Source organism: Rhinoraja longicauda, chromosome 8 (genome assembly GCF_053455715.1).
Source record: "Rhinoraja longicauda isolate Sanriku21f chromosome 8, sRhiLon1.1, whole genome shotgun sequence".
Taxonomy (NCBI): Eukaryota; Metazoa; Chordata; class Chondrichthyes; order Rajiformes; family Arhynchobatidae; genus Rhinoraja; species Rhinoraja longicauda.
Genome location: NC_135960.1, coordinates 12,920,365 through 12,946,211, shown reverse-complemented (window position 1 = coordinate 12,946,211; position 25,847 = coordinate 12,920,365). Strand labels below are relative to the sequence as shown.

General features: G+C 42.0%; 1 protein-coding gene and 1 non-coding gene across 2 annotated transcripts in view; one reads left to right on the top strand and one right to left on the bottom strand.

The window, feature by feature from the left end:
* The window catches only part of clasp1a (cytoplasmic linker associated protein 1a), a 179,052-nt gene that overhangs the window by 18,797 nt on the left and 134,408 nt on the right, over positions 1-25,847 (top strand). The window contains exons 3-7 of the mRNA XM_078403342.1: positions 16,143-16,221; positions 18,325-18,428; positions 18,904-18,995; positions 19,095-19,170; positions 21,973-22,070. Coding sequence (XP_078259468.1) covers positions 16,143-16,221; positions 18,325-18,428; positions 18,904-18,995; positions 19,095-19,170; positions 21,973-22,070 — 449 coding nt within the window. The remainder of the gene's footprint in view (positions 1-16,142; positions 16,222-18,324; positions 18,429-18,903; positions 18,996-19,094; positions 19,171-21,972; positions 22,071-25,847) is intronic.
* LOC144596413 (U4atac minor spliceosomal RNA) lies at positions 13,808-13,934 on the bottom strand. Its single transcript, XR_013547606.1, has one exon. It is a non-coding gene; the product is annotated as a U4atac minor spliceosomal RNA (small nuclear RNA).

Here is a 25,847-nt window from a genome sequence, read left to right as displayed (position 1 = left end):
ATCACATTGAATGGTGGTGCTGGCTCGAAGGGTCGAATGGCCTCCTCCTGCACCTATTGTCTATTGTCTATTATACAACTGCAACATGACCTCCCAACTTCAATACCCTGTCTGAAGAAGGCCAATGTGCAAAACTCCTTTTTGACCACCCTATCTGCCTGCAACTCCACCTTCAAGGAAAACCATGCACCTGCACTCCTCGAGCCCTCTACTCAACAACACTCCCCAGAGCCTGACCATTCACTGTGTAGGTCCTGCTTAATGTTTTTTTTTCAGATACTCATTGCCCAACACTTCTGTGGTGTACATCCTATTTCTCATTCCTTATACAGGTTTTGCTGCATATTTTGAACACCCTTAAGTATGAGGAGTTGAGAATGGAATTTAATATTTTGCAAACATTTGCAGTTTTGCTTTTGTGTTGGAGACAAGGTTATTAACAAATCAGCTGATTGAGCCAGAAAAAAGGTCTTTGCGCCAGTGTCCTGGAACTGATGTGGTTGATCTCTTAAGACTGCAATCATTTTCCTTAATGCGAGTGGAGAGTTTTGTCCTTGTTTTCCATGAACTTCGGTTTTTATTCAGGTTCCTTGATGCCACAATAAAACTGCAAGCAGTTTTGGTCTTCAAGAGAAAAATGCCAAATTTTAAAATTATTTTTGAGGCATTTTGGCTATTCTCGATTGATTCCTGGAGAGGATTGGATTTTTGGGATTTGTCCAGCTCTTGCCCGTTCCTAATTGACGTTGAGAAGGCGGTGTACTGTCCCACCTTAACTGATGCAATCATCCTTATGAAGGTTCATAGAGCAAAGATCATTACAGAGAGGAACAGGTCTTTCAGGCCATAATGTCTGTGCCAAGCATGATGCTATTTTAAACTAACCACATCTGCCTACATGTGGTTTATGTCACTTAATCCCCTGCATTTCATATACCTGTCTAAACGCCTCAAATTATTTCTATCACCTGGTAGTGCATTTCAGGTACTACCACTACTTTAAAAACAAACGTCCTAGCTGAACTTTCTTCCTTGCACACTTAAATCTATGTCCTCTAGTATTTGGCATAAACATCATGGGGGAAAAGACTACCCTATCTATGCTTCTCATAATTTTATGTACTTCTATTATGTTGTCCTCAGCCTCCGATTCTTCAGAGAAAACATCAAAATTCACCCAGTTTTTCCTGGTAGCTAATCATTTAATCCTGATTCATTTTTTCTGCACCCTCACCAAAGCCTCCACACCCTTCCTGTAATGGTAAAACCAGAACTGCAAACAATACTTCAAATGTGACCTCACTGAGGTTTTATAAAAGTGCCACATTATTTCCTGATTCTTATACTTAGTGCCCTGACCGATGAAGGCAAATCTACCATATGCCTTCTTTACGACATTGTCTACATGTATTGCTACTTTCAGGGAGCCATGGACCCCAAGAACCCTTTGTACATCACAGCTGTTAAAGGTCCTATCATTAACTGCATACTTGATGAAGCAGTGAAAGATGGTTGGGCCAAGGTTGTGGTTCCAGGATGATTTTGTCTCTGAAGAACTTCCACCTTACAAACGATGACTCTTGTCATCTGACTATTTTCCCCTTGATGCCCATTGACTACAGCTTTAGTGGTGATGCACGCTTGATTAAATACTGCCTTGATGTCAAAGATGCTCATTCCGGGAACTCGGCATTTCAGTCCTTGTTTGACTCCTTTAGTCCTTGTTTAGACTCCTTTGTGAGATAGATTGACAAACTAGATAGATCCTAAGATTGTATTCACAGTTGTAACATCCAAACTAGCCACCAGTGTCGATCGAGCCACCTCTAAAATCGGCCCCGAGCTACTGAAGGCGAGGGGAGCCACCTCCGAACTCGACCCAAAACCACCGGCATCGACGGACGTGGAACCCGTCTGGAGTGGGGCTGAGGTTCATCTCCCGCTCGCCCCCAAAAACCGGGAACCAGAAGAAGGGGAGAGTTAGAAACATAGAAAATAGGTGCAGGAGTAGGCCATTCGGCCCTTCGAGCCAGCACCGCTATTCAATATGATCATGGCTGATCATCCAACTCAGTATCCCGTACCTGCCTTCTCTCCGTACCCCCTGATCCCTATAGCCACAAGGGCCACATCTAACTCCCTCTTAAATATAGCCAATGAACTGGCCTCAACTACCTTCTGTGGCAGAGAATTCCACAGATTCACCACTCTGTGTGAAAGAAAACGTTCTCATCTCGGTCCTAAAAGACTTCCCCCTTATCCTTAAACTGTGACCCCTTGTTCTGGACTTCCCCAACATCGGGAACAATCTTCCTGCATCTAGCCTGTCCAACCCCTTAAGAATTTTGTACGTTTCTATAAGATCCCACCCTCAATCTTCTAAATTCCAGCGAGTACAAGCCGAGTCTATCCAGTCTTTCTTCATATGAAAGTCCTGCCATCCCAGGAATCAATCTGGTGAACCTTCTTGGACCGGTGGATGCTGGACATGGGGCCGGCAGGAGGAACACCGGGGGGAACTAACCTTCCGCACCATCAAAGTCGGCTATGGGAGTCACGAAGGCTGAAGGAGTGGAGAGGAGAGCGACGGCTAACTGGCAAGCTGTATGAGGGGGAGAGCTGGTTGGGCCGAGGACGAGCCATGAAGAGGTAGCAGGCCGCCGACAACAAAGAGGGACCCAGTGGAGGGGGTGCCAAGAACAAAGAGGGACCTGGCGAGGGCAGGTGGGGGGAGGGGGCGCTGAGAACAAGATAGGACCGGGTGGGGCGGGTGCGGTGAGAATAAGGAGGGAGTTTCGGGACCCTGAAGGGTGGTGAATCTGTGGAATTCTTTGCCACTGAAGGTTGTGGAGGTAAAGTCAGTGGATATATTTAAGGCAGAGATAGATAGATTCTTGATTAGTATGGGTGTCAGAGGTTATGTTGGGAAGGCAGGAAAATGGGGTTAGGAAGGAGAGATCGATGAGCCATGGTTGAATAGCGAAGCAGTCTTGATGCGCCGAATGGTCGTATTCTACCCCAATCACTTGGGATCTTATGATTACTTTTGTAACTTTGTCAGCGCCGGATATGTGGGGGCTCTTTGCGTACTTTGTATGTTGTACACAAAGGCAAAGAGTTTCATTGAGGTAGATGTGGCAGTAAAGTATCAGTGAAGGAGGTTTAATCTGTGGATAAAGGCCTCTTTCCTCTCTCCCTCCAAATTACTTGGATTTCAATAATTGCAATTACATGAATTTCTGTTTCAAGTTGGAACACTTCATTATGACACTGCAGTAATTCTAATCCTCTACCAGGATCAGTAACTGAGTGAAATGCATCTTGTTGGGTAAATTGATACAGTGGCTGACTGAGAGCGGTTTTAAAATTGGGTCACTAACTGTAGCTGTGCATTACATTGTTCAGTATGTTGTTTCAACTGGTTTCTGAAATGTGCCATAATATAGCTTTGTAGCAAAATGGTTATGTTTCAGGAAAATATCTTTAATTTGTTTTATAAGACAATAACTGCAGATGCTGGTACAAATCAAAGGTATTTATTCACAAAATGCTGGAGTAACTCAGCAGGTCAGGCAGCATCTCAGGAGAGAAGGAATGGGTGACATTTCGAGTCGAGACCCTTCTTCAGACTGATGTCAGGGGGGCGGGACAAAGGAAGGATATAGGTGGAGACAGGAAGATGGAGGGAGATCTGGGAAGGGGGAGGGGAAGAGAGGGACAGAGGAGTTATCTAAAGTGGGAGAAGTCAATGTTCATACCACTGGGCTGCAAGCTGCCCAGGCGAAATATGAGGTGCTGTTCCTCCAATTTCCGGTGGGCCTCACTATGGCACTGGAGGAGGCCCATGACAGTAAGGTCAGACTGGGAATGGGAGGGGGAGTTGAAGTGCTCGGCCACCGGGAGACCAGTTTGGCCAACGCGGACCGAGCGCAGGTATTGAGCGAAGCGATCGCCGAGCCTGCGCTTGGTTTCGCCGATGTAAATAAGTTGACATCTGGAGCAGCGGATGCAATAGATGAGGTTGGAGGAGGTGCAGGTGAACCTCTGTCTCACCTGGAAAGACTGTTTGGGTCCTTGGATGGACTTGTGTGGTTGCAGGGGAAAGTGCCCGGGGATGGGGTGGTTTGGGTAGGAAGGGACGAGTGGACCAGGGAGTTACCGAGGGAACGGTCTCTGCGGAACGCAGAGAAGGGAGGGGATGGGAAGATATGGCCAGTGGTGGGGTCCCGTTGTAGGTGACGGAAATGTTGGCGGATGATTTGTTGGATTCGCTGGCTGGTGGGGTGGAAGGTGAGAACGAGGGGGATTCTGTCCTTGTTGCGAGTGGGGGGGAGGGGGAGCGAGAGCGGAGCTGCGGGATGTAGAAGAGACCCTAGTGAGAGCCTCATCTATAATGAAAGAGGGGAAGCCCCGTTTCCTGAAGAATGAGGACATCTCTGACGCCCTAGTGTGAAACACCTCATCCCAGGCGCAGATGCGGCGTAGATGGAGGAATTGGGAGTAGGGGATAGACTTTTTGCAGGAGACCGGTGGGAAGAAGTGTAGTCCAGATAGCTGTGCGAGTCAGTGGGTTTATAATGGATGTCAGTCACTAGTCTGTCTCCTGTGATGGAGATGGTGAGGTCCAGAAACGGGAGAGAGATGTCGGAGATAGTCCAGGTATATTTAAGGGCAGGATGGAAATTGGAAGTGAAGTGTATGAAGTCAGTGAGTTCTGCATGGGTACAAGAGGTGGCACCAATGCAGTCGTCGATGTAGCGGAGGTAGAGTTCGGGGATGGGGCCGGTGTACGCCCGGAACAGGGATTATTCGACATACTCGACAAAGAGGCAGGCATAGCTAGGGCCCATGCGAGTGCCCATAGCTACGCCTCTGGTTTGGAGGAAGTGGGAGGAGTCAAAGCTAGGCGGAGGAGAGTGTGTTGGTAAATGGAGATTGGCTGGTTCTACGGTCGAGGAAGAAACGGAGGGCTTCGAGACCATCCTTCTGGGGGATGGAAGTGTAGAGTGACTGGACATCCATGGTAAAGATGAGGGAGTGGGGGCCTGGGAACCGGAAGTTATCGAGGAGATGGAGAGCGTGTGAGGTGTCTTGGACGTAGGTGGGGAGATTTAATTTGTTTTGATCATTTAGCAATTTAAAAATATTTTAATTGTCTCTATATTTGTAAACACTTGTCCTTTTTAAAAAAAAGTTTTAAATTAATGGCAGAAAGTTATTTGAGGAATTGGGAAATGAGTCCTTGCCACATAATGGCCAGGATTTGACTTGATTTTGTAACCATAGTATGAATTCTCTGTTTAAGTTTCTGATGGTGGTATGGCATTCTGTGAAGGTAAGGATGGTAGGTTATGTGGAACTGATTTGAACTGTTTTGATTTTTTTTTAAAGAGTGCTGTAAAGAGGAGCTTTTACATAAGTCAAGGATAAGATAATGACTGCAGAGTTCTGTTTGTATTAGAGTTATGGGCAGAAGAATTGTGTGCCATTTGCAAATAAGGTATGAATTTGAAATCAGAAGATTTATAAATACTGGGAGATGGAAGTCAACATAGAAAATCAAAAATGGAGTGATGTGAGATATTCTGTAGAATGGATTTGCGATCAGTGGCTCAGGTGGTGCAGCGGTAGAGTTGCTGCCTTACAGCGCTTGCAGCACCAGAGACCCAGGTTCGATCCTGACTATGGGTGCTGTCTGTACGGAGTTTGTACGTTCTCCCACACTCCAAAAACGTACAGGTTTGTAGGTTAATTGGCTTGGTATAAATGTAAATTGTCCCTTGTGTATGTGTTAATGTGGGAATCACTGGTCAGTGCGGACGTTGGGCCGAAGGGCCTGTTTCTGTGCTGTATCTCTAAACTAAACTAAAAAGGTGAGAGTTTGTTCTTAAGACAATGTGGCAGAAACCAATTAAAAAACTAAAACGACAATCAGAATTTTTTAGGTTTAAATTTGAATTAGAAGGAAATAGAAGCACCAAGTTACATAATCTAAATTGAAAATCAAAACCTAAAGATATTGGAAAACTGAAATAGAAGTAGAAAATGCCAGGAATGGGCAAGTCTAGGATCAGAGGCCACAACCTCAGAATGGAGATGAGGAATTTCTTTAGCCAAGGGGTGGTGAATCTGTGGAATTAACTGCCAGAGGTGGCTGTGGAGGCCAAGACATTGGGGTATTTATAAGACGGAGATTGATAGGTTCTTGATTAGGAAGGGTGTCCGGTTCTACGTAGAATGCAGTTGAGAGGGGAAAATGGATTAGCCATAATTGAATGGCAGAGTAGACTCGATGGGCTGAATGGCCTAATTGTGCTCCTATGTCTTATGGAAACAACCAGTGCCTGTACAACTTTCTCATTCATTACCACCATTCAAATGACCGCCAGTGACATACATTTTGGCCATTTTGCTTGCAGTCTTTGTTCACACCCATATACTTAGAAAATGAAGGTAGACACAAAATGCTGGAGTAACTCAGCGGGACAGGCAGCATTCTCTGGAGAGAAGGAATGGGTGATGTTTCGGGTCGAGACCCTTCTTCAGACCCCTATAGAATTAGATATAGAAAATTATATCCAACCTGTCAACTTTAAAAGCCAAGGCTCATCCTAGACTGTTTGTTGATCATTTATTATACTCTCGTTTATTATATTGTGTACTATGTTTACATATTCTGTTGTGCTGCAGCAAGTAAGAAGTTCATTGTTCAATCTGGGACATATGACAATAAAACACTCTTGACTCTTATGCTAATTTAAATGCAGTGGTACAGCTGCTGCCTCAAAGCACCATAAATCCTGGTTCAATCCTGGCCTTGGGTGCTGTCTCTGAGGTTTACACATTCCCGATGTGACCACATTGGGTTCTACGGTTAATAGGTCATAAGAGCGGAATTAGGCCATTTGGCCCATCGAATGGTCTTTGCGGAAGGTGGAAAGGGGTGGAGATGGGAAGATGTGACTAGTGTCGGGATCCCGTTGGAGGTGGTGACAAAATTTTGGAGGATTATGTGTTGTATGCGACGGCTGATGGGGTGAAAGGTACGGACTAGAGGGGACTTTGTCTCTGTTGCGACTAGGGGGAAGGGGAGCAAGGGCAAAGCTGCAGGGTTCTGAGGAGACGCGAGTGAGGGCCTCATTTATGGGAGAGGGGAATTCCTGTTCCCTAAAGAATGAGGACATCTCGGATGTCCTGGAATGAATTACCTCATCTTGGACGCAGATGTGGCATAGGCGGAGGAATTGGGAGTAGTTAATAGTCTTTGCAGGAAGCAGGGTGGGAAGAAGTGTTGAGATAGTTGTGGGAGTCAGTGGGTTTGTACTAGACGTCAGTCGATAGTCTATTTCCTGTGATGGAGACAGATCAAGAAAGGGGAGGGAGGTGTCAGAGAGAAGTAAATTTGAGTGCAGGATGGAAAGTGGTGGTGAAGTTGATAAAGTCCTTGAGTTCTGCATGGGTGCAGGTGGAAACACCGATGCAGTCGTCAATGTAACAGTGATAGAGTTCGGGGATAGGGCCAGTCTATGCCTGGAACTGGGATTGTTCACTGTACCCTACAAAGAGGCAGGCATAGCTGGGGCCCATGCGGGTGCCCATAGCTACGACTGGATACGGCTGGAAAAAATATATGTATGTACATGTGGGTATGTGTATATATACACTGAACTTTTTTTCCTCTCATTTATCATATTGTTTACAGTGTACTATATTTACATATTCTGTTGTGCTGCAGCAAGTAAGAATTTCATTGTTCTATTGGGAGGGGGGGGGGGGGGGGACCGGAGCACTTGGAAGAAACCCACACATCACAGGGAAACTATAAACTCCACACAGACAGCGCCGGAGGTCAGGATTGAACCAGTGTTCCTGGCACTGAGAGGCAGCTCAATCAGCTGTGCCACTGTGCTGCCCCTAATTGATTGACGTAATCAAATATTTCTGTCAGATATGGAAGTTTGGAGATCAATTGTAAATCCTGAAAGTATTCTACCAATAGAGACTTAATTTGAGATGGAAGGGCTTGAAGTTCACATTGCAGTTCCATTTTCTACTTTAGGATTAAACAGCCAGGGCATTTCAGCATGTAAAAGGCAGTAATGGTCATCCACTCCCTTCGCATACAGCAACAAAGGTGCACCAATTAAGGGCAATTGATCCCTTGGCTGCCAATAGTTCTCTGAATGAACCAATGGTTTGTTCCTGCATCTGGTGCAACTTGCATTACTCTGACCACTACACCTGAATGGTTACTTGTCATTGCGGTTGCTCCATTCTTGCAAATTTTAGTTGACATTGGAATCCTTATCTTATCACGTGCTTGTGATCCTCCTGATACCAGAGGTAGAGGGGTGGCGATGCAGTTGCGCTCCTAGGAAACTATTTGTATCACACTATCCATAATGTGAAGCTAGCTGCATCATCTGTGCAAACATCAAGAAATGCAAGTTTAAAGAAAAAATATTTCTCTAATTTTCACCAATTTCATTCTGTAGCTCCAATTTTTTGCGTAGAGATTTGTGAATTCTGCAAGAACAAATTTCTGTTACCTGAAAAGCCTGATAATGTGGGTGTCGCTTGTACTTGTGCAGAGCTCAAAATAGAATTCAGCTGCTGGGGTAGTTCGTCAGTGATGTATATCTTCAAGAAAGGCCCTTTTGTAGGAATAATGCTTCAAACAATATGAACCGCAGCATTACAAATGTCCTTCCATGAACTGAAGTGCTTTACAAGCTAACCTGATGTTTCTGCGCTTCTGTTAATTGGGATTCCACATCTTCTGCAATGTCAGTAATTTTAGGTAAGTCAGTATCATTTTAATAATTAAATGGCAGGATTTTTTCACTTACTGTAAATGGGTAATTTAGTTAGTAATGGGCCAGGAGATGGGACACTTTTTATTTTACTTGTCGACAAAATTGTGTGGTAGCTTTTGTAGGGGGGGGAAAAAATCCACTGCCTTTTCTTTTAAATTTGTATGTTTATTCTCAAGGTGATTAATCAGTATGTAATGTTTCATAGCATGGTTACTCAAATTACACACCACATTGCACGGTAGCGCAGCGGTAGAGTTGCTGCTTTACAGCGAATGCAGCGCCGGAGACACAGGTTCGATCCTGACTACGGGTGCTGCACTGTAAGGAGTTTGTACGTTCTCCCCGTGACCTGCGTGGGTTTTCTCCGAGATCTTCGGTTTCCTCCCACACTCCAAAGATGTACAGGTATGTAGGTTAATTGGCTGGGTAAATGTAAAAATTGTCCCTAGTGGGTGTTAATGTGCGGGGATCACTGGGCGGCACAGACTTGGAGGGCCGAAAAGGCCTGTTTCCGACTGTAGATATATGATATGATGATGATAGAAATGAGGATGGTTTCACTTCTACTTGGGAATAGCAATGGAAAAGGACTTTTATACATGTGGTGTTGTGCTTCTATTGAAGGCCAACACCAGTACTATTTGTACTTTCACTTTCATTACATAGCTCGTCACTTGCCTCCTCTTTGTTTCTCTAAATTTTACTTATTTGTGAAATTCAGCTCCATCCAGAAATCTAATCTGTGTCTGTCTTTTTTGTCCAAATTAGCATTCAATTTAATGGACTTATTAAAATACAGACTAGTATTGATCTCTGGAACTTTTGTGGGGAAACATTGTGGGTTATTGGAACAGAAGTTGGCTGCACAGTGCAGGGGTTGTGGATGTAGCCTCATGGGACACTGGTGTTGAGAATGATGGTAGAGCATTTTGTTTATTTTTGTCACATAACCACACTGATTGTGGTCGGGACAGGAGGACAAGGGTCCAGTTGCAGAATGAGTGTTAAGTCCCAGCTCCAGGTGTTTGCAGATGAGTTTGGTTGGAATTGTGGCTTAGAAGGCAGGGCTATAATCAATTAATAATGTTTTTGTAAATGAATGATAGCATTTGCCCGTCGACTGACAGAAGATCTTTGTTTCTGAAATTGGATCATGAGCAGTCCCAACAAACTGGGGAAAAAACTTTATCTTCTATCTCATTACACACTTACTGTGAATGATGGGCTAACCCTATATTCTAATGGTGTTCTTTGCATCTGATGGCTGAAGGAGGGTGTAAGAGCAGTAGCAATTACCTCTCCTTTAATGGAAATCAGAGATAAAACAAATATGACCCCTCACAGCATTAATATTATTCCATTTTGTTTGTTATAAGCAAATTAATTCTGTGTTTGTCTCTTATTGTTTCACATTTAAGCATTTGGTACCATCCATCATGCAGTGTGCAGCCAATGACACTTCAAAAGAACAGTTTGAAAACAGTTTTTCAAAAGAATCATAATTTATGGCCTTGATGGTTATTTTATGTAAAGCAACACTTCATAAATCAGCGTTGTATCAAAAGATAGCTCCGTTCATTCATATTAATGGGACAAAATGGATGTCTTTAAATACTTAGTATGTTGGAATTTTGTTGCAGTAGTTCATGTATCTTGTAATGCATGTACTTAAATTACAGTTGTTGGATTAAATTAGATCGTATTCAAAGAAAATGGCTGCATTTGATTCTGAACAAATTTTGAAAACAGATGTAGCATAGGTTTTAGTATTTTCTGATTCAGAGATCCCTGATTGTTGATCCTGATGGGATTTGCATTTTTAATACTAGAAAGGTCACATTTCTTTTACTTAATGGTTTTACAAAGTACAATTTTACCTCCAATGATAACAGTTCATAATGTGAAATAGCAACACAAAATGCTGGAAAACATCAGTACATGTGGAACAAGAAAAAGTTAATGTTTCAGGTATGCGCACACCTCTTCTATTTCTCATGATTGATTTAAAAATAAAAAAAAATCTTTATCTACATAACCCTATAACTCCCGAATATTCCCTGACAGACATGTTGGATCAGGACTTGTCACATTACTCTCCAACTTTAGATAATTTGTTCTTTGTTGCAGTGTGGAAGAGAATTGTCTATTTTTTACTGTCAGATGTTATAGCCTTGCATAGTCTATACAATGTTAGCAATAAATCAGACAAATTCCTTCATTCTCAAACTTCTAAATATTCCTTCCATAAGCTTGTGTGGTACCAATCTTCCAACCTATCACATGCAGATATTGGACTTGAATTGCAACAATACGATGCTGCAAAACTACTTTGTGCACCCTGATATTTTTGTTATCAGCTGTACCTGTTGCATTTGTGTCTAACCTGATTGTATTTATGTAGAGTATAATCTGATTTAATTGGATAGCATGCAAAAAAAAGCCTTTAGTGGTACACATGACAATTATCCAATGCCAATAAAAGACCTTGATCTCAAATACCCTCTTATTTCACCCATCGTCTTCCATCTACTCTGCTACCTCAACTAACTTGTTTGTTTCAGTTCTACGGAAGGATCCCAGACTGGAAATATTGACTATTTCTCTTCCCACAGATAATAATAATAATAATAAGCATTTATTTTATATAGCGCCTTATCAGGTGCTCAAAGCGCTTTACATAAACAATTAAACATAAAAACAAACAGACAAACTATCCTAACGGAGAAGCGGCGAATAAACAACGCCAGCGTCCTTTCACGTCAGGGTCCGGCAGTAGAGAACAAAAAGCACAGGACACACAGATACAATTTTTACACATTTTTTTTTTTTTACACAAACAGCCATCACAGTGATTGCTCTAGGCACACCCTCACTGTGATGGAAGGCAAAGTCTTATCTCCTCCTGATTTCTTCTCCCGTGGTGCCACGAGGTGATCGAGGCTCCCAACTTTTTGAAGCCCCCACTGGGCGATGGAAAGTCCCAGGGCCGAGCCGAGCAGGCCGATGAAAGTCCTGAGCCCCCACCGGGCGATGGAAAGTCCCAGGGCCGAGCCGAGCAGGCCGATGAAAGTCCTGAGCACCCACCGGGCGATGGTAAGTCCCACGGCCGAGCCAAGCAGGCCGATGAAGGTCCTGAGCCCCCACCGGGCGATGGTAAGTCCCAGGGCCGAGCCGAGCAGGCCGATGAAGGTCCTGAGCCCCCACCGGGTGATGGTAAGTCCCAGGGCCGAGCCGAGCAGGCCGATGAAGGTCCTGAGCCCCCACCGGGCGATGGAAAGTCCCAGGGCCGAGCCAAGCAGGCCGATGAAAGTCTTGAACCCCCACTGGGCGATGGAAAGTGCTGCGGCCGAGCCACGCAGGGCGATGAAGGGCCTGCGAGCGGGTTGATCATACCTCGCACTTCGGGGCGGTTGAAGCTGCTAAGGCTGGAGCTCCCGAAAGCCGGTCGCCAGCCAGGGACCTGCGAACTCCCGATGTTGCGGTCTGCAGGGCCCACGGCCGAAGCCTCCGAGATGTTAAGTCCAGGCCCTGCGACCGGAGTTTTCAAGGTCGATCCCAGCTGGAGGCCGCCGACTCCACGATGTTAGGCCGTAGCGCGAACGGAGATTCGACACGGATGCTGTCTGATCCGTTGAGCATTTTCTATTTTTACTTCAAATTTTCCGCATCTGCAATTTTGATTTTCATTTACAGTTGTTAAGGCTAGCCTACCCTCAGTAGTGTGCTTGGCTTAATAACTGTTTTAAAAAAATCTGAATGAGATTTAATTCGATAAGCTTGAACTAATGGACAATGCCATCATTTGAATTGTGACTGTTTATTCTTGGGAAGAATCTGAACTGTTGGTAAATTTAGTGTAACCCTGTGCCAGCAACCAGCTGCTGGATGAAATAGGTGTGACATACTGAAAATAAATAATGGGGTTGATTTACTCTTTCGCCTCAATTGGTTGGACGATGCTCTGTGACAGAATAAGGGAAATAACTGTAGTCTGTTTGGAACATTGTCAAAACTTGTCCCTGACTCAAAATATAAGCTGCAATTCTGTTGGAAGTAAGCATGAAAGCATCTTGGAGACACAAATAGACACAAAAAGCTGGAGTAACTCAGCGGGTCAGACAGCATCTCTGTTGAAAAGGAATAGGTGACGTTTCGGGTCGAGACGCCTGAAGAATGGTCTCAACTCGAAACATCACCTATTCCTTTTCTCCAGAGATGTTGTCTGACCTGCTGAGTTACTCTAGCTTTTTGTGCCTATCTTCGGTTTAAACCAGCACCTGCAGTTCCTTCCTACACTTGCAGACATGAATGTTACATTAAGAAATGCATCTACTCTTGTTAATTGTTGCAAATGGGCAGCATGTTGGCGTAGCGATTGAGCTACTGTCTTACAACGCCAGATACCTGGGTTCGATCCTGACTGCGGGTGCTTGTCCGTACGAAGTTTGGATGATCAGCCATGATCATATTGAATGGTGGTGCTGGCTTGAACGGCCAAATGGCCTACTCCTGCACCTATTTTCTATGTTTCTAACTTGGAGGACAACTTGCAGGTGGTGCTCCTCAAAAGAAGCACCTGTGTACATAGATGCACAGTTTATGGATTTGTCAGATTTGGTCAGTTGCTATGATGTATTGGAAGGTACACACTGCAGCCAAGTTGAGAGAGAACGAATGTTTGGTTGTTTGTGGAGGCTGCTTCAACTTCTTGGACTGCATAGATCCACTTTCAGGTTTAATTTTCCAATCCCTGCAACATTTTCGTAATCCTGTAGAGAGTACTCGTGTTGTGGCAGGAACTATATGTAATCTTTATGAATATCAATCTGTATGATAAAGTCCTTAATCCCATTTATTCATTTCCCTTGACTCTGTCTTACAAATTTAATTCTAGTTTCACATGTTTGAAATAGTCCATACACAGTTTACAGCTATGGGGTAGTTACATATTGCTTCAAATACTAATTCTAATTGTCACTTAATAAATGAAAGGTTCCAAAAATTGCACCAGAAACTGGACTTACGCCCAGGTGATGCGAAAGTGTTGTAATGGTGTTAGCAGTGCTGTTCTCACCATTCGTTCATTGAACAGCCCCACAACCCCAAGATAAGGATAGTTGCCAAAATTTTAACTTTATAGGGAGGGTAGGCTAAACAATCACACTTTTAACTGACAATGAATTTTTCTCATCTTTCCTAGTGCTATTTTTATATCGGACACAATATTTTTAATTCCAATAGGATCAGTTTAATGTCGATTTCTTCGCAACAAAGGTGCTTTCTTAATGATAAACTGGTCATTGTAATTACCCATAATGCACTGCAGTGCCATCAGCTGTTGATGGAAAAGAATTGCAATATATTTGAATGACCTTTTGTATTTCAATAAACTTGCATCTTAAAATCTACGTATGTCTGTCTCTATGCTCAGTTGTAATGACTATATTGTATTACTGATTTCCTTGGCAATGGGATAATCATGATTTAATCCCAATGTTCTGTCAAACCATGAAGAATGTTTTTAAAGTTCAAAAGGAGACAAAGTGCAGGAATAACTCAGTGGGTCAGGCAGCATCTTTGGAGAACAAGGATAGATGATGTTTCGGGTCGGGTCCCTTCTTCAAACTACCTTCACTTGCTGAGGCACCTTGTCTTCTGATTTAAATACACTCCATCCGCTCTCTGTTTTTCACCTCTCTGCCTCTATCACCTCTTCTCATTTTGGTTCCCCTCAATTCGATGGCAAAAACGGTTTTATGAAGATAATGTAATTACAATACACAAGGAACTGCGGCTGTTGGGAATCTTGATCAAAAAACACAAAGTGCTTGATTAACTCTGCGGGGCAAGCACCATATCCATGTTCTCCAGAGATGCTGCTTGATCCTCTGAGCTACTCCAGTACTTTTTGAGATGTAATCACTATATTGTTCACTAAGGTGAAAGTTGGGTATGAAAGCATTATAGCAGAAGGATAGTAAACTGAGAGAAAACTATGCTGACTTTGAACCCTGACGGGCCACTAGATTTAGTTTAGTAGTTTTAAATTATCTGAAAAATAGGATAAGATGGATAAAGCTTTCCTATGGATCCTTGAATACTCTATTCAGGTTAGCCCTAATGGCATTGTAAAAATACAATTTGTTATGTGATATGGACATTAATAATAATAATAATAATAATAATGCATTACATTTATATAGCGCTTTTCTAACACTCAAAGACGCTTTACAAGGTTTACTAAAACATAAAAGAAAATAAATAGATAAATGAGTAAACGAAGAGAAAAGGAAAAAGAAGGTGAGGTAACGGTCAGTGATTGAAGGCAGTGCTGAACAGATGAGACTTCAGTGATGTTTTGAATGTGGTGAGTGAGGAGGAGTCTCTGACGATGTGGGGTAGTGAGTTCCAGAGGGTGGGAGCAGCGATGGAGAAAGCCCTGTCCCCCCAGGATCTGAGTTTGGTCCGGATGGGGGGGGGGACAGGAGGTTAGCAGCAGCAGAGCGGAGGGTACGGGTGGGAGTGTGTCTGTGGAAGAGGTCAGTCAGGTAGGATGGGGTCAGGTTATGGAGGACTTTGTATGTCATGAGGAGGATTTTGTACTGGATTCTCTGGGGGATGGGGAGCCAGTGGAGCTTGTAAAGGACGGGGGTGATATGGTCACGGATCGGGGAGTGGGTGAGTAGACGGGCAGCGGAGTTCTGGATGTGTTGGAGTTTGTTGATGATTTTTGAGGGTGAACCATAGAGGAGGCTGTTGCAGTAGTCCAGACGGGAGGTCTGTTGCATCATCAGTCCTCAGCAGTAAATTATTTGATTACTTTTTAATCTAGAAGAAAGTGATTGTACATTGTCATGATTCGGGAAGAGGCCGTTTGGCTCCGCAGTATCATGGTAGCCTCCTGAACAACAATCCAACTTTCCTACACCACCTCCTATTTTCCCTGCAGCCCTTCAACTCATCCTGTCACTTAGTCACTTCACTTTGATTCATTTGCCATGATGGGGTAATTTATTTTAGCCAGGTAAGCTCGTGTTGCTGTGCCAACATCCCTTTTTCTTTGCCGGATGTATCAATAATGTCTGTGGATTCAAATTGGACATTTTAACAAATGTTGCAGCTTTGGACCACTTGTACTACGTGCCGGTTTTCCCAACCCTGCAGTTTCCTTCCTGGTTCAGAACCTGTTTGGGGTTATCCTATTTTTAAGCACCATTCCTTACTGTAGTCACAAAATATTTCAGCTGCTTAATTTCAACTGCTTACAGTTCCTTATTTAGGTGCTTTGATAGAACATTAATGGAAAATTTATTTTCTTTCATACAGGTTGCTTTATTTGGTATCGACATTTTATCAAGCCTCATTTCACGCCTTCAGGATCACTTTAAAGCCCACATTGGAACAGGTATATCACTTTTTCTTGCTGATCAGTTTTGACCTAGAGTAAGAAGCAGTCGAGCATAGTCTCTAATTTCTGTGGTGGTTTAATTTTGTAACAATTTTTCAATGATCCTTTCCTTTGTGATGAACTTAAAAGATGTAAGATTTGAGAAGTTTTCCCTCATTCTGCAATCAACACCAAACCAAAGAGCTGCAGTTTGGACATTTTAAACGGGAGACTGGGGTTGATAGCGGAGAAAGGCTGCGGTCAGTTTACCAAGGGATGTCACAATCCGTGGGTCCCAAGATGGTCGCGGGACCTCGTGACCAGCCACAAAAGCAAAAACCCCACAGCCCAGTCTCTAGGTTTCTGCAAAGCCACGGCCAGAACAATGGATGGATATTGGCCGTGCAGAAACCCGCGAAACCAGGTCGAAGTCCAGACACTGGGGCGCTGACATCAGCATACTCACAATGCCCCAAGCCGACCTACACAGTTAATCCCGTTAAGGGGGCACAATAGCCCATAGAAACCTACCTGGCAGGTGATGGGAAACCAGTTAAACCCATCACCTCCCAACGAGAAACAGATTAACAGACCGTCTAGCCATCACCGGTAACCCCGGACATAACGCAGAACAAAGAGAAAACTCGAAACCTATCTTTGAATCAAAGAGATCCCGAGATCTGGCGGGAGATAGGACGGGTCAGGATTAGTATAACTGCCCACGATTCTTTGGGTTAAACACGGCACGGAGAACGGAGACTCACCGAGAAGAACGGAAGGAAGAAACACACGGAACAAGCACGACCCTCACGAAAAACAGCGGAGAAGCAGCACGAATAGCCAGTAACCCTAGTAATAGCCCTATGGTGAGCATGTACCCCGATCCTGCACATCCTGGACATAGTTTTAGTGTAGAGGGGAGGGAGGCTTAATTAACGTGGGTGTATAAGTAAATATGTGTTGGCAAATTTTGCGATGTGTCGTACATTCCCCATCTTACAGTCGAGTATATGTCTTATCCAAAGATGTACAGGTATGTAGGTTAATTGGCTGGGTAAATGTAAAAATTGTCCCTAGTGGGTGTAGGATAGTGTTAATGTACGGGGATCGCTGGGCGGCACGGACTTGGTGGGCCGAAAAGGCCTGTTTCCGGCTGTATATATATATGATATGATATGATTATAGAACTGTGCGTTTATAATTCAGAGTCAAAGTATTCATGTAATTCAGTATATGTCTTATAGAACTGTGTGTTTATAATTCAGAGTCAAAGTATTCATGTAATTCAGTGTATGTCTTATAGAACTGTGCGTTTATAATTCAGAGTCAAGGTATTCATGTAATTCAATATATGTCTTATAGAACTGTGCGTTTATAATTCAGAGTCAAGGTATTCATGTAATTCAGTATATGTCTTATAGAACTGTGTAAAAGCATTCATGTACCATAGTCCCAAGCGCTCAATAAAAGCCTTTTTCCGTTTAAACCCTGGTCTTCAAATCTGGTGTGGTTGAATTTTTCTGCACTATCAACGCTCCTGCATCTGTCCAGTGTCTAGAACCGTAGGGGGTGAGTGGGTCGAACCACTCACGGGGAACCAGTGTGCGCGGCCTGGTCGAGGGACCAGAGCAAGGCACAGGGACCTTAGGTCGGGCGAAAGCTCGGCGCAGAAACCCCTTACAACCTTTCATACCAATAGCACCTTCACCACAATTTTCTCATTACAGTGTATGCTAATTTGTATATGCTTCAGGCAACAGTGCATGTATTGTTGATTTTCTTAAATCAAAACACAATCCTGACAGCATTCTGCAGGTCAAGCAGCAAAGGGAAAGAATCAATGTTTCAAAGCTGATTTGTTAAAATATTGCCTATACAACTGAGTTATATCCAGCATTTTCTACGGAAAGAGTCAATGTTTCAAAGTTGATTTGTTAAAATATTGCCTCTACAACTGTTATATCCAGCATTTTCTAATTTTACAGTATGTTTTCATGGTGTAGGCAAACCAAAATATTTAATATAATGTGGCGAATGTTCTGTAACTTTAAGGTAAAAGAAGGCATCTACCTTGTCTGCTAATTATTCCGCCATTTACAAAAAAAATGATTGTTTCTGCAGTGTTACCCAATTTAATAGACCGATTAGGGGATGCTAAGGATCAAGTGCGAGAACAAGATCAGAGCCTTTTATTGAAGATCATGGAGCTGTCTGCTACCCCACAGGTACATAATTAAAAATGACACTTTCTTGCTGTTGTATTACATTGGTTCTCTGATATTTGTGAGGGTTTATTTTTGAAGTTAGTAACAGCCAATGCTAATGGGATGAACCAATATTGTGTCTGCTTTCTATTTATTTAAAAAAAAATAGCAAGTCATTTAATTCTGTTAAAGGTACAGTGGTTGTTGCAAGTAAACCAATAAAGTGGATGCAAGCATTTTTGTTTTTGATGACTGCAGACATTATAAGCATTACAGTCTGCCTGACTGTCTCTCTTTTGAAGTGTTAACTTGCTTTCAGATGAGTACCTCTGTTTTAAAACAAAGTTCACATTTTTAGTAAGTTTTCATCTTTAAATAAAACCAGCTAATTTTGGAACATCTCCAGCTGGCAAATTTAAATGTTGAATGTTTATCTATTCATGATAATACTTGTGCTTTGTTCTACTGATGGAAAATTGTTATCCACTTCCTGCAGTATGTTTGGGAACGAATGTTGGGAGGATTTAAACACAAAAATTTCCGAACCAGAGAAGGAATTTGCCTTTGCCTTATTAGTACGTTAAATGCGTAAGTATAAATAAAACTGGCTATAGAATATATATAATATTTGCATCATTTTCATTTCAGTACATTTTATGTGTTTTTAAACAATTTTTTTCTCTCCAGCTACGGAGCTCACAGTTTAACTCTGAGCAAAATCGTACCCCATATTTGTAATTTATTAGGAGATCCTAACAGTCAGGTAAGCAGTCAGCTTTTTAAATGGAAATGATTCACCTCGGGTTTATCTTGACTTTTATTTCTGATTTTCTATTCCCCAATTTGCAATAGTTATCAAAAGTTAACAAATATACGTAATAAACTTTGATTTTGGATTGAGAAAAATAAACTGCATGAGGATTTGTAGTAATTGCATTTCAATCAATACTGAGTAGTTTTTGTTTAAGATTTAATTTTTATTGCTCTTCTGTTCTGTGCATTTTTGTTTCTTTTCATTTTCTGATCTGTAGTTAAACACTTCTGATTATAATCTGTTCCCTTTGTGACTTTATACACCTCTATAAGATCATCCCTCGGTCTTCTATGCTCCAAGGAATAAAGTACCAGCCTACCTGATCTTGTATAACTTAGGCCCTAGAGTTCTGGCAACATTCCAATACATCTTCTTTGCATTCTTTTCAGCTTAATGACATCTTTCTTATAGCAGGTTGACTAGAGTTTTCCACAATTCACTGGGTTTTGGCCTCACCAACATATATTAAATGATAAAATAACATCCCAATAGTTGCTTTGGAAATTGCCAAGCAGGAAAGAAACTAGTTAGGGACAATAAACTATTTCCATCAGACACCATTGTCCCTTAATAGTTCTGGAAGTTTCGCCACAGGTGACAATGGAGATGGACAAGAATAATTTCTATTGACATTTGTGCAAGGATACTGTATTAAACAATGTTGCATGCAGTCTCCAGTATTGTAACAAAAATAAAAATCAAGACATGGGAGTAGAATTAGGCTATTCGGCCTATCGAGTCTACTTCACCATTCAATCATGATTGACTATTTTTCTCTCTCAATCCCATTCTTCTGCCTTCTCATAACCTTTGACATACTTGCTAATCAATAACTTGTATCTATTAAAAATACATTTATTTTTAAACTGTAGGTCCTAACCCCCTTTTCCCCCAAGTTGTTTTTATAATGTGGTTTTCTATAACACAAGGTTTCTTAGAAAAGCAATTATTGCATGAGAGCAGGACTATCAGTGCCCTGGCTGATGAAGGCCAGTATGCCAAACACCATAGATTGACACAAAGTACTGGAGTAACTCAGTGGGTCAGGCAGCAAACACCTTCAACACCCTGTCTACCTTTTGACGCCACTTTTAGGGAAATTATGCAATTCTAAGTTGACATGTTTGGTGGTCAGAGTAGAATGTTATATTTAAGTTCTGTGTAGTACCTTCTGCTTTGTTATTAATGAGGCTGTTTTTCCAGGTTTGGAACTGCTCAGTTACAAGAGCCATCTGTTGGCTGATTGGAGATACTGTAGGTGCAGCACAGTGCCATCTGTGGGATGCTGAAATAATTGCACATTTACAATGCTCTTAATTGTATCGGCAGACCATCAGTCTGAAGAAGCTTCCCGACTCAAAACGTCACCTATTCATGTTTTCCAGAGATGCTGTCTGACACGCTGAGTTACTCCAGCACTTTGTCTTCTTTTGCTCTAAATTGTATCTGGCTTTTGTTATTGTGCCCAATTAGTGCCTAAATTTGGATAAATATATTAACTATTAAAAAAAATTAAAGCAAAACAAACTACATTTTTAGTTTGTAGAAGGGAACAGCAGATGCTGATTTACTCCGAAGATAGACACAAAATGCTTGAGTGACTCAGCAGGTGAGGCAGTATAGAAACATAGAAAAACATAGAAAATAGGTGCAGGAGTAGGCCATTCGGACCTTCGAGCCTGCACCGCCATTCAATATGATCATGGCTGATCATCCAACTCAGTATCCTGTACCTGCCTTCTCTCCGTACCCCCTGATCCCTTTAGCCACAAGGGCCACATCTAACTCCCTCTTAAATATAGCCAATGAACTGGCCTCAACTACCCTTTGTGGCAGAGAATTCCACAGATTCACCACTCTGTGTGAAAAAAAACGTTCTCATCTCGGTCCTAAAAGACTTTCCCCTTATCCTTAAACTGTGACCCCTTGTTCTGGACTTCCCAAACATCGGGAACAATCTTCCTGCATCTAGCCTGTCCAACCCCTTAAGAATTTTGTAAGTTTCTATAAGATCCCCCCTCAATCTTCTAAATTCCAGCGAGTACAAGCCGAGTCTATCCAGTCTTTCTTCATATGAAAGTCCTGCCATCCCAGGAATCAATCTGGTGAACCTTCTCTACTCCCTCTATGGCAAGAATGTCTTTCCTCAGATTAGGAGACCAAAACTGTACGCAATACTCCAGGTGTGGTCTCACCAATGCCCTGTACAGCTGCAGCAGAACCTCCCTGCTCCTATACTCAAATTCCCTCGCTATGAATGCCAACATACCATTCGCTTTCTTCACTGATATTACTTTGGCCTAAAACCTATTCCTTTTCTCCAGAGGTGCGACCTGACCCATTGAGTTACTCCAGTATTTTGTGTCTATCTTACATTTTTATGATATGTTGGGAAACAATTTCAGTTTATGATTGAGGGAGGTGTGATTAGATCTTTATATGAAAAGTTTTCCAATGTTCTGGCAAAATATCTGCAGTTGCTGGAAATTTGTTTTTATATTAAAATAATAATAGGCTGTAACTGTTCAGCAAGATAGGCAGCATCTGTGTACAGTGAAACATGGATTCTGAAATATTGGCTCTACTTCTTTCTCCACAGATGATCCTTGACCTGCAGAGTATTTCCAGTTTCTTTCCTTTTCTATTTAAATCTGAGAGATAAGTTTATTGTGTATTGCTGAATTGATGGTTCAAGTGGAAAGGTATAATAAATGGCTTCTTTGCTAATAATTGAATTTTCCTTTATGTCAGGTCCGTGATGCAGCAATAAATAGTTTAGTGGAAATTTACAAACATGTAGGAGAACGGGTCCGAGCAGATCTTCATAAAAAGGGGCTACCGCAGTCACGGTAAGGAAATGATGGCTGCTTTTGGGCCAAAGCCTTTTTGCTTTTTTTTCCCCCTCTCCTCATTGCTAATTGCATTGCAGTCCTGTTATTCTGATATTGTTCTTTTGATCTGTAATAATTTCCAAACTACTAGTTTTCATTTGTCCCAAAGTTGTTAGCTGCCTGTGTCATGTTGTTTTCTGAGAGTATTGTGATCTTTCTTTGGGAACTGAGTTTCCAGCACCTTGGTATGGCTATGTACTGCACAGGGTGTACCTTTTGCCTGTTCATGGGACCACCTTGTTAGCCAGTGAGTGTTTGCCTCTGTCAAAGCTGGCTGACATGGTTAAATCTGGCTGGCTAGTTAAATTTGTGTGAGGTTTGCCCAGAAAATAAAAATAATGTACACACACTGAATCACTTTAAAGCATTAAACAAGCTTAAATTAAAAAAAGAAACGATATCTACTTACCTGTCTCCTGGCAGCTGTTTTTTTCTCCCTTTCATTTGAATGGGGGCTGCTTACCCAAAGCTGAAGCCAGCTTGGTGAGCAGGCTTCCCAGCCTGTGAGCTAGAAAACCTGCAGAAGGTTATGGTTTACTCTTAATGTCCCTTGAAATGCACTCCAGCAGTACAGGGCAAGCAGGACTAACAGGAGTGAAGATGCCACAGCCACCTCAGTCCCGTGTTAGCACGGACGCAAAATGTTGGAGTAACATATCTGGATAGAAGGAATGGGTGATGTTTTGGGTCGAGACCTTTCTTCAGACCCTCGCTCAGCCTTGACTCAAAACGTCACCCATTCCTTCTATCCAGAGATGCTGCCTGTCTGAGTTACTCCAGCATTTTGTGCCTATCTTCAGTGTAAACCAGCATCTACAGTTCCTTCCTAAGCACAGTGTTAGCATGGAAACATAATGTTTATGGGGCTACTTGGCTAAATATCACCAATAATACAGGGATGCGAGTAGAAAATCTGCTCAGTTTTGGCTACTACTAATAGTATTGCTACTAAGCGATTACTATTTTGGATTCTTGTAAACAGTTTGACAGATTTGATTGCATTGGAGGCAGTGTGGCAGCATACTGAACATTGATTGTATTGGCTGTAGTTTGATCATTGTATTCGAGTCTCATAGAATTGCATCTTTGCTTAAAAGTGAAATGTTATCTTTCCTTGCTACTGGCGTAGACATCACAGTTTAAGCTGAGGTGTTCTTATCTCGCTCCATTCACAGCTTTCATATGCTTTTGATCTTGTAATTTTATAAATCTATCATTGTGATACAATATCAGAACGTTCTTTTTAGTTTCCAACTAATTTGGTGCTTATTTACCTTTTTGCTTGGTTATAAGTTCTGAATATTTGTTTTGTGAATGCATGAGAATGCATGGATTGTCCAAGAAAACATTTAAATTTTATTTGACTTTAACATTATTTACAATCTTTTGAAGTAGTTATTTCTATCATGAGGGACAGATCCATAGAAGCTTATTTGTCATATGTGTAAACATAACGTTATACACAAAAATGTGTCTTAGCTGATACCTGAGGCATTGTTTTGGATTGCTGTGTCAGCGGTATTGTCTTGTGAAGAGAAACTCTTTCCTTAACAGCAAAACGAGTCGCATCTTCCATTAATAGCGGGAAGTGTGTTTGAATCAAGCACTTAATGAATTTCACCTTTCAGATTTGTTCCAGAAAGAAGGGTTAATGTTCATTATATGAAGTTAGCTGGTCCAACCAAAGTCAAATAATGCTTTTTTGCTTAAACATCAAAGTCTGATGGGCTGCTTGCACAAATTGGCATCTTAATATTAAACAATGATGGCAGCTGTTTTCTTTTTTCCATCAACTGTGAATTTGAGCAGTAGTCTTCTAATGCTGTGAATAATATCCATCCTAGCTGATGATTTAATGGTTCCCACTACACTGAAAAAGTATATATTTTCTGTTTTGCTTTTATGCATCTGAAGGCATCAAACTCTTTGTTTTTACAATTATATCACTATTTAAAAAAATGTTAATTGCTATTTTTTATGTTGTGTATGTACAAAGCATCAGGCTGTACTTGGAGTATTGTCTATAGTTGTGATCGCCACATTGCATGAAGCTTGAGTAGAATAGATTTAACGTAGGAAAGAGTCTCGACCTGAAACACCACCCATTCCTTCTCTCCAGAGATGCTGCCTGTCCTGCTGAATTACTCCAGCTTTTTGCGTCTATCTTAACTAGCATGTTGCCTGGAATGTAGGGCTTTAGGTATAAGGACAGCTTGGATAGGTTGAGTTTATTCTCCTTGGAATGCAGGAGGCTGAGGAAGCTTTATAGACATTTGCAAAATTATGAGGGGCATAGGTAGTGTCCTGGAAAGTTGGTATCTTTTTCCTCGGATGGGGGAGTCTAGAATGAGAAAATGTAGGTTTAATGTGAGAGGGGAGATATTTTAAAGGAGATTTGTGGGGCAAATTTGTCACTTTGAGGGTGATAGTTATGTAAAACGAGCTGTCAAAGGAAGTGGTAGAGGGAGATACAATTATGACATCAAAAAGCCATTTGGATAGGTGATTGAAAAATAAATGTCTAGAGGGATATAGGCCGAATGCAGGAAGATGGGATTAGTGTAGATAAGCATCATGGCCAAGGGGGTCTTTTCTGTGACGTATAATCTGACTGTGATGCCCCTATATAACTGCAAGCTATGTAATTGCACTGTAACTTTTTGTAATGTTATTTCATAAATCCTATTGTGTTATCTTAAACTGGAGAATATTAGGGTTGTTATAAAGGTAACAGTTATCACTACTTTGTTAATTCCTGATAGAGGTTAAAGGGTAAGAAATCATGATTGGGTGCAGCAATGAAGGCAAATAAAATGTTTTATTGTTAATGTAAAATTTCCAGACAACATATGGATTAGTTCCTGCACATTTCTAATCAAAACAACGAGCCTTGTTTTGCTTAGTGAGCCATGCACCCTTTGCATTCACTTAACATTCATTCGATCTGGAAGGTAGAACGAGATGGATGAGAACATCCTATCCTTGATTGATGTCATGCACGATAATTGAATCAGAAGGGCAAGTCAGAACAAGCCCTACTCGCAAAACTGCTGAGGAAGCACATGACAGCTGGCAAAACCACACCCCATCTTTGCTATCTGCCAAAACTATCAAGCTTTTAGATTATTTGTGAGCAATGTGCAATGGAAGATTTTTTTTTTTTTAAGTGAAATAATTAACATTTGGACTACCTGTATCTAATGTTTTTCATTGGATTTTACAGTGAGGCAAAGTCATGAATAATTGATGTTCTTGCCAATTCAGCTTATTTTCTCTGGTAGAACCAGCAGAGCCTGGAGAGAAAGGCTGAATTCCTGGCAACAACTTTGGGGATTCAGCACTAGCAGATGCTGAATATTTCCTCTGTTATTAAAGTTGTCACTATCTAACTGCACACCTGGGCCAACTGGACATCATAGCCAACTTTTGCAGTCTGTTGCTCTGGTTGCAGAACTGACTATGCTTCTGACTCTTGGCTCTGGTGACCACTTAGCTATGTTGCCAGTCTCTTGTTCAAGCTGTAACCTGGTACTTCACTATGTTCCAGGTCCCTGACCGGTTGCACACCTTTAATGGCATTCCTGCAATTCTAGCCTAAACATAACCCGCCCTGTGGGGCCAGATGTTTGATTATTCACCTCAGCATGTTCCTGGTCTTGTGCTCTATTTTGCCAGACAAGCAATCACTCCTTTGAAATTCTTCTGAAAGAGGAAGCAGATGTGACACGTAGAGAG